Source organism: Somniosus microcephalus, unplaced genomic scaffold (genome assembly GCF_052327205.1).
Source record: "Somniosus microcephalus isolate GS21.2 unplaced genomic scaffold, FLI_Smic_1.0 unresolved_chr7, whole genome shotgun sequence".
Classification (NCBI taxonomy): Eukaryota; Metazoa; Chordata; class Chondrichthyes; order Squaliformes; family Somniosidae; genus Somniosus; species Somniosus microcephalus.
This window is the reverse complement of record NW_028225185.1, coordinates 29,213,663-29,224,652: the sequence shown is the minus strand read 5'-3', so window position 1 is coordinate 29,224,652 and position 10,990 is coordinate 29,213,663. Positions and strand designations below refer to the sequence as shown.

Genomic DNA, 10,990 nt, shown 5'->3' with positions numbered 1-10,990 from the left:
CTCCCTCAGCTCTGCACTGGAGTGTCAGACTGGATTTTTGTGCTCGAGTCTCTGGAGCGGGACTTGAACCAACAACCTTCTGACTCCGAGGCGAGTGCGAGACCCCCCATGAGCCCCAGCTGACACCTTGATGGAGAGGCAACTTCTGAAAATTGGTCCTCGTGGTGAGATCCCCGCAATAAACCGGATGCCGGCGGTGACTTACTTAAACAGATAAACGTGAAAGACAGAAACCTACGTCAGTTTTGATTTTTAATAGGCGTCTATATCAACTGAAATCCGATCAGGTTGCTGTGCTTGTTGTCCGACTCTCAGTCTATCAAAGAGCAGGTAGATTCACAGAGTCGCTTCTTGGAGAGGCGTGGAGATTACCCAGAGTGAGTCGCACTGGCTTGACCTGGACTGGCTTCTACCTGTTTACCAATCTTAAAAGTAATACCAGGTTTGTTCGGGAGCCAGCTGGGGTAGATACAGGTAAACAGACGGAATCTTTCCTCCAGCTCTCAGTCCATCTGTTATTCAACCTTTGTCCATCTGCTGTCCATTCAGCTTCTACTCGTTGCCACGGGTAGTTGATGAATATAATTTTTTTTTTAAATATACACAAAGGGTTTGGGAAACTTCAGAAACTCGCTCCACGCCGCCACCTACTGGCCAGAGCACGCAACTACACCGTTACTGGCAACTGTTTACATATTTTTATATTGTTATGGCTCGGGATTGCTCTGGCAAAGAGCTGGCGCGTTTGTGATGGGCTGAATGGCCTCCTCCCGTGCTGCTAGCTTCTCTGGTTCTGCCTCTGGTTGTCCGTCCGTCCGCCGGTGCTGCAAAATAAATGACTCGAGTGCTTGGGTGAGGTGATGGAGTGCGTCAGCTCCTGAACCACAGCAAGATACCAGAACTGAGAGGTTCAACCCATCAGGATAGATTGAACAGACTGGGGTGCTTTTTTGGGGGAAAAAGACTGAGGGGGTGACCTGATCGAGGTCTTTAATTGAAACGTATAAGATTCTGAGGGGGGATTGACAGGGTCGATGCTGAGAGGCTGTTTCCCTCCTGGCTGGAGAGTCTAGAACCAGGGGTCACAGTCTCAGGATAAGGGGTCGGCCATTTCGGACTGAGATGAGGAGGAATTTCTTCACTCAGAGGGCGGTGAATCTTTGGAATTCTCTGCCCCAGAGGGCTGTAGAGGCTCAGTCGTTGAGTCTATTCAAGGCTGAGATCGAGAGATTTTTGGACTCTAGGGGAATCAAGGGATCGGGCGGGTGAGTGGAGTTGAGGTCGAAGATCAGCCGTGATGTTACTGAATGGCGGAGCAGGCTCGAGGGGCCAAATGGCCGACTCCCGCTCCTCATTTTTAGGTTCTTATGTACCTGCACATAATTCCCCTCGCCATACACCAATTGAACTCTGACTGACCCTGGACCATCACTGCTTACAGCAATCACACTTTGCGGTCTTAAAAAGGGACAAGCCCGGTTCAAACGCAATTCCACAATAGCAGGAATGCACAGTACATTCTGCGGTTAACGGTGTAACACTCCCGTCAGTGTAAAACAGCGGGTTATCCGGATTATCTTAAGGCAGGTAACATGGGGAAGCGCACAGCAGCAGCATCGGTGCGTGACAGAGAAAAGTCAGTGCCGGTGTGCCGGGCTCAGAGGAAAGGCGCCCCACCCGAAATGTTAACCGGCCTCTTCTGCGCGAGAGGCCGCGTGTTGCCGACACTTTTTGCCATTGTATTGCAGAGTCCCGGCACACGTCGTTTGTCCTGTTGATCTCCGCGTCGGTGCATTTCTCCCTCCGCTAAGTTTCTCGGGGAGGCTGGGGCCCCCGCGCCAGGCGGAGGGGGGTACGGCGTACAGCGGCGGGACACGGCCACCCGCCGTCCGAAGCCGCTACTTCCTTTTCCGCCGTACGACCGTCCAACCGTCCTGCGGCTCCTCCGGCGCCTCGTGGGCGTCCGCGCCCGCGTCCGATTGCTGCCGGGGGCTCGGGTTACCACCGGGCGAGGCGGCAGCGTGGCCGTCGCAGTCCATGGCCTGATGAGGAGAGAGAAAGAGAAAAAGAGGTGTCGCCGAGTGGGAAGAGATGCCGCCTGTTTTGACCGATTTGCCTTCCTGGGAGGGCATTCCAGCGCGCGGGGGCGCCACAACCGCGCCCCGACCTGTCCGTGCACGACACCCTCGCGCGCACGTACATCGCTGGACAGGATTGGGACACCCCCCCCCCCCCACCGGCTGATTCAACCCACCCCCCCCGCCGTAGCAGCACACTTCCGCTATCCCCCGTAAGCCGCATTGCCTCCCCCAAAGCGCAGCCCGTTCAAATTTCTGCGCAGTCGCGGCATCTGCGGTGTAAAAGCCGGCGAGCGGCCGGCGCAGGGGAGCTCAGCGGGAACGTTGCACCCCCACCCCCCATCCCCACCCACCCAGCGTCCTCCGCCAACGTGAGCTCAGCTAACTCAGCACATCCCGGGAGACGGAGCCTGTGTGTGGGGGGGGGCTCGGTGCCACGCCGCGCGAGATCAGCGAACTCCGGCCGGGGACGGAGCCTGTGTGTGGGGGGGGCTCTGTGCCACGCCGCGCGAGATCAGCGAACTCCGGCCGGGGACGGAGCCTGTGTGTGGGGGGGGGCTCGGTGCCACGCCGCGCGAGATCAGCGAACTCCGGCCGGGGACGGAGCCTGGGTGTGGGGGGGCTCGGTGCCACGCCGCGCGAGATCAGCGAACTCCAGCCGGGGACGGAGCCTGTGTGTGCGGGGTTCAGTGCCACCCTGCGCGAGATCAGCGAACTCTGGCCGGGGACGGAGCCTGTGTGTGGGGGGGCTCGGTGCCACACTGCGCAAGATCAGCGAACTCCGGCCGGGGACGAAGCCTGTGTGTGGGGGGGCTCGGTGCCACACTGTGCGAGATCAGCGAACTCCGGTCGGGGACAGAGCCTGGGCTCAGACTCTCGCGGCCTGCGTGACTCGCTGGGCCGGGCAGTTAGCCGCTGAGCTCCCCCCACCGCCCCCCCCAACCGCTCAATCCCCAATTAACATTTTCGATCGAGACTTCCGACACATGTTGAGCGGAACGGATGTCAAGCTAAAGGTTCTCTGATTTTAAAAGGACCTGGCACGTACTTCCGTTCCGTCCTCCTCCTCCTCCTCGTCGCTGTCCTCGTCCTCCTCGCTCTTCCCCTGCACCGCGTTCACCCTGACGCTGCTCTTCCTCTGGACCAGCTGCTGGATCTGATCCCTGACCTCCGACTCCTGGCCCCTCTTACACAGGCCGAAGAAAGTCCAGATCTGCCGTGCCACCTGAGGAGGAGAGGCGAGGGTTAGGGCACCGGGGCTGGCGAACGGGCCGGTGATGGAGCCTGGAATCTTTCAGGCCTCTCTTCAAATCATGGGGGGAACTGCAGAAGCTGGGATTGTTCTCTTTAGAGCAGAGAAGGTTAAGGGGAGATTGACCAGAATGGTACCAGGGATGAGGGACTTCAGTGATGCGGAGAGACTGGAGAAACTGGGGTTGTTCTCCTTAGAGCAGAGAAGGTTAAGGGGAGATTGACCAGAATGGTACCAGGGATGAGGGACTTCAGTGACGTGGAGAGACTGGAGAAGCTGGGGTTGTTCTCCTTAGAGCAGAGAAGGTTAAGGGGAGATTGACCAGAATGGTACCAGGGATGAGGGACTTCAGTGATGTGGAGAGACTGGAGAAGCTGGGGTTGTTCTCCTTAGAGCAGAGAAGGTTAAGGGGAGATTTAATAGAGGTGTTCAAAATCCTGAAGGGTTTTGATGGAGTAAATAAGGAGAAACTGTTTCCAGTGACAGGAGGGTCGGCAACCAGAGGACACAGATTGAAGATAATCGGTAAAAGAACCAGAGGGGAGATGAGGAGAATGTTTTTTACGCAGCGAGTTGTTGTGATCTAGAACATGCTGCCTGAAAGGGCGGTGGGAGCAGATTCAATAGTAACTTTCAAAAAGGAGAATTGGAGAAATACTGGAAGGGGAAAAATGTGCCGGGCTGTGGGGAAAGAGCAGGGGGGAGTGGGACTAATTGGAGAGCTCGTTCAAAGAGCCAGCACAGGCACGATGGGCCGAATGGCCTCCTCCTGTGCGAGCTGGAGCTGGAACAGGTCGGCCAAGATGGGAGGTTGGGACCAGGGCACTGGGATTCATTTAAGAATCAGCTGGGAGGAGAGAGAGGCGGAGAGGTTTAGGGAGGGAATTCCAGGGCTCGGGGCTCTGGCGCGGTCGCCAATGGTGGAGTGATGGAAATCGGGGGATGTGCAAGAGGCCAGAATTGGAGGAGCCGAGGAGGCCACGGAGGGATTTGAAGACGAGGATGAGAATTTTAAAATCGAGGCGTTGCCAGACCGGGAGCCAGTGTAGGTCAGTGAGCACAGTGGGTGATGGGTGAACGGGACTGGGTGTGAGTTAGGACACGGGGCAGTGAGCACAGTGGGTGATGGGTGAACGGGACTGGGTGTGAGTTAGGACACGGGGCAGTGAGCACAGGGGGTGATGGGTGAACGGGACTCGGTGCGAATTAGGACACGGGGCAGTGAGCACAGGGGGTGATGGGTGAACGGGACTGGGTGTGAGTTAGGACACGGGGTAGTGAGCACAGGGGGTGACGGGTGAACGGGACTCGGCGCGAGTTAGGACACGGGGCAGTGAGCACAGGGGATGATGGGTGAACGGGACTGGGTGTAAGTTAGGACACGGGGCAGTGAGCACAGGGGGTGATGGGTGAACGGGACTGGGTGTGAGTTAGGACACGGGGCAGTGAGCACAGGGGGTGATGGGTGAACGGGACTGGGTGTGAGTTAGGACACGGGGCAGTGAGCACAGGGGGTGATGGGCGAACGGGACTGGGTGTGAGTTAGGACACGGGGCAGTGAGCACAGGGGGTGATGGGTGAACGGGACTGGGTGTGAGTTAGGACACGGGGCAGTGAGCACATGGGTGATGGGTGAACGGGACTGGGTGCGAGTTAGGACACGGGGCAGTGAGCACAGGGGGTGATGGGTGAACGGGACTGGGTGTGAGTTAGGACACGGGGCAGTGAGCACAGGGGGTGATGGGTGAACGGGACTGGGTGTGAGTTAGGACACGGGGCAGTGAGCACAGGGGGTGATGGGTGAACGGGACTGGGTGTGAGTTAGGACACGGGGCAGCGAGCACAGGGGGTGATGGGTGAACGGGACTGGGTGCGAGTTAGGACACGGGGCAGTGAGCACAGGGGGTGATGGGTGAACGGGACTGGGTGTGAGTTAGGACACGGGGCAGTGGGCACAGGGGGTGATGGGTGAACGGGACTGGGTGTGAGTTAGGACACGGGGCAGCGAGCACAGTGGGTGATGGGTGAACGGGACTGGGTGTGAGTTAGGACACGGGGCAGTGAGCACAGGGGGTGATGGGTGAACGGGACTGGGTGTGAGTTAGGACACGGGGCAGTGAGCACAGGGGGTGATGGGCGAACGGGACTGGGTGTGAGTTAGGACACGGGGCAGTGAGCACAGGGGGTGATGGGTGAACGGGACTTGGTGTGAGTTAGGACACGGGGCAGTGAGCACAGGGGGTGATGGGTGAACGGGACTGGGTGTGAGTTAGGACACGGGGGCAGTGAGCACAGGGGGGGTGATGGGTGAACGGGACTGGGTGTGAGTTAGGACACGGGGCAGTGAGCACAGGGGGTGATGGGTGAACGGGACTGGGTGTGAGTTAGGACACGGGGCAGTGAGCACAGGGGGTGATGGGTGAACGGGACTGGGTGCGAGTTAGGACACGGGGCAGTGAGCACAGGGGTGGTGGGTGAACGGGACTGGGTGTGAGTTAGGACACGGGGCAGTGAGCACAGTGGGTGATGGGTGAACGGGACTGGGTGTGAGTTAGGACACGGGTCAGTGAGCACAGAGGGTGATGGGTGAACGGGACTGGGTGTGAGTTAGGACACGGGGCAGTGAGCACAGGGGGTGATGGGTGAACTGGACTGGGTGCGAGTTAGGACACGGGGCAGTGAGCACAGGGGGTGATGGGTGAACGGGACTGGGTGTGAGTTAGGACACAGGGCAGTGAGCACAGGTGGTGATGGGTGAACGGGACTGGGTGTGAGTTAGGACACGGGGCAGTGAGCACAGGGGGTGATGGGTGAACGGGACTGGGTGCGAGTTAGGACACGGGGCAGTGAGCACAGGGGGTGATGGGTGAACGGGACTGGGTGTGAGTTAGGACACGGGGCAGTGAGCAAAGGGGGTGATGGGTGAACGGGACTGGGTGTGAGTTAGGACACGGGGCAGTGAGCACAGGGGGTGATGGGTGAACGGGGACTGGGTGTGAGTTAGGACACGGGGCAGTGAGCACAGGTGGTGATGGGTGAACGGGACTGGGTGTGAGTTAGGACACGGGGCAGTGAGCACAGGGGGTGATGGGTGAACGGGACTGGGTGCGAGTTAGGGACACGGGGCAGTGAGCACAGGTGGTGATGGGTGAACGGGACTGGGTGTGAGTTAGGACACGGGGCAGCAGATGAGCTCAAGGCTAAGATGGGAATCACTGACACTCTCTTAAAAGGCTCGGATGCACCTACAACCTTCTTGGAGCTGAGAATCTACCGGGGTGAGCTGAGCCAACGTCTCTTTACCTCAGACAAGCTGCGTCTTCTACAACTGTGTCAAATTCATTGAACATGATGTCAGCCATGAGATCCTCCACCTCCTCGATCCCAGGTCAACTGTGGTGCAGGGAACACAAGCAACAACGATAAATACAATAAGTTAAGTAATCGCGAAGGTCCCGCGAAGGCCTCTCGCCAGCATTTACATTACAAAGGGACGTCACATGAAAAGAAACAGGGAGCGCCACACTGTCGGAGGGGCGGTCCTGAGGGAGCGCCGCACTGTCGGAGGGGCGGTACTGAGGGAGCGCCGCACTGTCGGAGGGGGCGGTACTGAGGGAGCGCCGCACTGTCGGAGGGGCAGTACTGAGGGAGCGCCGCACTGTCGGAGGGGCGGTACTGAGGGAGCGCCGCACTGTCGGAGGGGCGGTACTGAGGGAGCGCCGCACTGTCGGAGGGGCGGTACTGAGGGAGCGGTGCACTGTCGGAGGGGCGGTACTGAGGGAGCGCCACACTGTCGGAGGGGCGGTACTGAGGGAGCGCCGCACTGTCGGAGGGGCAGTACTGAGGGAGCGCCGCACTGTCGGAGGGGCAGTACTGAGGGAGCGCCGCACTGTCGGAGGGGCAGTACTGAGGGAGCGCCGCACTGTCGGAGGGGTGGTACTGAGGGAGCGCCGCACTGTCGGAGGGGCGGTACTGAGGGAGCGCCGCACTGTCGGAGGGGCGGTACTGAGGGAGCGCCACACTGTCGGAGGGGCGGTACTGAGGGAGCGCCGCACTGTCGGAGGGGCGGTACTGAGGGAGCGCCGCACTGTCGGAGGGGCGGTACTGAGGGAGCGCCGCACTGTCGGAGGGGCGGTACTGAGGGAGCGCCGCACTGTCGGAGGGGCGGTACTGAGGGAGCGCCGCACTGTCGGAGGGGCGGTACTGAGGGAGCGCCGCACTGTCGGAGGGGCGGTACTGAGGGAGCGCCGCACTGTCGGAGGGGCGGTACTGAGGGAGCGCCGCACTGTCGGAGGGGCGGTACTGAGGGAGCGCCGCACTGTCGGAGGGGTAGGGATCTTTTGGATGAGACGTTAATCCGAGGCCCCGTCTGCTCTCACAGGTGGATGTAAAAGATCCCACGGCCACTATTGGAAGAAGAGCAGGGGGGAGTTCTCCCCGGTGTCCTGGGGCCAATATTTATCCCTCAACCAACATCACTAAAACAGATGATCTGGTCATTATCACATTGCTGTTTGTGGGAGCTTGCTGTGCGCAAATTGGCTGCCGCGTTTCCCACATTACAACAGTGACCACACTTCAAAAAAAGTCCTTCATTGGCTGTGAAGCGCTTTGGGACGTCCTGAGGTGGTGAAAGGCGCTGGAGAAACACGAGCCTTTTCTTCCCCCTTTACTCACCATTGTCGTGTAAATACTGTGCCATGGCAGTAACCATCCAGTCTGCTTTCTGCTGGCTGTTAGCTCCGCCGAATCCGTTCTCCACTGCTACCTGCAATTCAGCAACAGTGAAACATGTCAGTCTCCAGCCAGGGAGTAGCTTCTCCCTGCCCCCTTCGCCCCATCTTTCCTGAAAGTGTCGACTCTCAGGGGGAACGTGGGTTCCAGTCTTTCTATGTCAGCTCAGGCAATGAAGCTGTTCGACCACAGGGGAATCACAGCTCAGCCTGATCCTGCCCTCAACTGTCAGTCAGACTTTCGAGTCGGGGTCAAGAACAGGAATGTTAACAAAAAAAATTTTCAAACATTTTTAATCAAAATTGAAAAAAAATGATAAAAAGTCTGTAATGGCCAATCGCAGACGTCACTTCCGTGTAAAAGCGGCGCGGTGACGTCACTGGCGAGCCGGCGTCATGCCGTCAGTTCCTGTCAGCGACCGAGCCCCCTGCCGCCATCTTGTCCGCCTCTGCCGTCATTGATCGTCCGCCGCCCGCGACTCTTTGTAATTCGGTCTCTCGCCGCCGCCGCTGTTGTTGTTGTCTTTTTATCTTTTTTTCGGATCTTACCTGCAAGGCGGGCCAGGCCTCCAGGGCGCTGCCGACGCTCTGGGCGAAGAGGAGCCGCCGGTCGGCCCGCTCCCGCTCCCTCAGCGCCGCCATGACCGGCTCCTCCACGCGAGGGTGGGCGGGGCCTGCGGCGGCCGGCTCGAGCATGCGCAGTGGCGTCGTTGACAGCCTCTGGCGGCGGGGAGGAGGAACTTCGGCTCGCCCACACCGCTCCCCTCTAGCGGAGAGGAGGAGGAACTGCGGTTCGCCCACACCGCTCCCCTCTAGCGGAGGGGAGGAGGAACTGCAGCTCGCCCACACCGCTCCCCTCTAGCGGCGGGGAGGAGGACCTGCAGGCGTTCCTCCCCCCAATTTTAACCTTTTTTCCCCCCCTCAAGGCCTGAAGCCCTTTTTCTTTCCCCCCCCCCCCAGGGGTCAGGGTTCACTGGGGCCAGGCCGCCCTCCGGTCAATCTTAGAACGGTTACGGCACAGAAGGAGGCAATTCGGCCCGCGGAGCCCGTGCCGGCTCTCTGCAAGAGCACGTCAGCCAGTCCCGCTCCCCCGCCCTTTCCCCGTAGCCCTGCATGTTTTTTTCCCCTCGGGTACTTCTCCAATTCCCTTTTGAAAGCCACAATTGAAAAGATTTTCCTTGTGTCGCCTTTGGATCTTCTGCCAATCACCTTAAATCTGTGTCCTCTGGTTCTCGACCCTTCCGCCAATGGGAACAGTTTCCCTCTATCTACTCTGTCCAGACCCCTCGTGATTTTGAACGCCTCTATCAAATCTCCTCTTAACCTTCTCTGCTCCAAGGAGAACAACCCCAGCTTCTCCAGTCTCTCTACATCACTGAAGTCCCTCATCCCTGGTCCCATTCTGGTCAATCTCCCCTTAACCTTCTCTGCTCCAAGGAGAACAATCCCAGCTTCTCCAGTCTCTCCACATCACTGAAGTCCCTCATCCCTGGTACCATTCTGGTCAATCTCCCCTTAACCTTCTCTGCTCTAAGGAGAACAACCCCAGCTTCTCCAGTCTCTCCACATCACTGAAGTCCCTCATCCCTGGTACCATTCTGGTCAATCTCCCTTCAACCTTCTTCCAGTCTCACCCCCTGTCGTGTTTTCACTATCCCCTCTGACCTTCCCCTCCCTGACCCCGAACGTTCAGTCCTCGACAAAGGCCTGAGCTTCATCCCCTTACGCCCCCACCTGAATGAATTTCGAGCTCGACACGATGCTGAGCTCTTCTTCCGTCGCCTTCGTCTCCGCGCCCACTTCTTTGGCCAGGAGTCTTCCCCCCGCACAGCTGATCGTTTCTCCCGCTTTCTAAATTCTCGTTCTCTTTGGACCCCTCCCCCTGGCCTTCTACCCTCTCTAGATCTTTTCATCGCTAACTGCCGACGTGACATCGGCCGTCTCCATTTCTCTGCTACCCTCACTCACTCCAACCTACCTCCCCCTGAACTTGCAGCACTCCATTCTCTTGGATCCAACTTTAACATTACCATTAAACCTGCTGATAAGGGTGGTGCTGTTGTTGTTTGGCGAACCGACCTCTACCGTGCGGAAGCTGAACGCCAACTCTCCGACACCTCCTCCTACCTCCGCCTGGACCATGACCCCACTACCGAACATCAAGCCATTGTTTCCAAGACTGTCACTGACCTCATCTCCTCTGGAGATCTTCCCCCCGCGGCCGCCAAACTCATAGTTCCCCAACCCCGCAAAGCCCGCTTCTACCTCCTTCCCAAGATCCACAAACAGGACTGCCCTGGTAGACCCATCGTTTCAGCCTGTTCTTGCCCCACAGAACTTATCTCTTCCTATCTCGACTCTATTTTTTCTCCCCTTGTCCAGTCTCTTCCCACCTACATTCACGACTCTTCGGACGCCCTCCGCCACTTTAACAGTTTCCAGTTTCCTGGCCCCAACCGTCTCCTTTTCACCATGGACGTCCAATCCCTCTACACCTCCATCCCCCACCAGGACGGCCTTCGGGCGCTCTGTTTCTTCCTTGAACAGAGGCCCAACCAGTCCCCATCCACCACCACCCTCCTCCGCCTGGCTGAACTTGTTCTCACATTGAACAACTTCTCCTTTGACTCCACTCACTTCCTCCAAATTAAAGGTGTTGCTATGGGAACCCGCATGGGCCCTAGCTATGCCTGCCTGTTCATGGGACATGTGGAACATTCTTTGTTCCAGTCCTACTCAGGTCCCCTCCCTCACCTCTTTTTCCAGTACATCGATGACTGTATTGGTGCCGTTTACTGCTCTCACCCCGGACTAGACAATTTCATTCACTTTACTTCCAATTTCCACCCTGCCCTCACCTTCACATGGTCCACCTCCGACTCTTCCCTTCCCTTCCTTGACTTCTCCGTCTCCATTTCTGGCGATCG

The 10,990-nt window shown here is 58.4% G+C and overlaps 1 protein-coding gene across 1 annotated transcript; it reads right to left on the bottom strand.

Moving 5' to 3' along the window:
- Positions 1-239: 239 nt before the first annotated feature.
- On the bottom strand, positions 240-8,782 carry tsr2 (TSR2 ribosome maturation factor). Its single transcript, XM_085978303.1, is given in 6 exon segments — positions 240-2,042; positions 3,127-3,369; positions 6,580-6,592; positions 6,634-6,723; positions 8,004-8,098; positions 8,613-8,782. Coding segments are annotated over 6 exon segments (732 nt in total). The 5' UTR covers positions 8,760-8,782; the 3' UTR covers positions 240-1,898.
- Between the last annotated feature and the right edge of the window lie 2,208 nt (positions 8,783-10,990).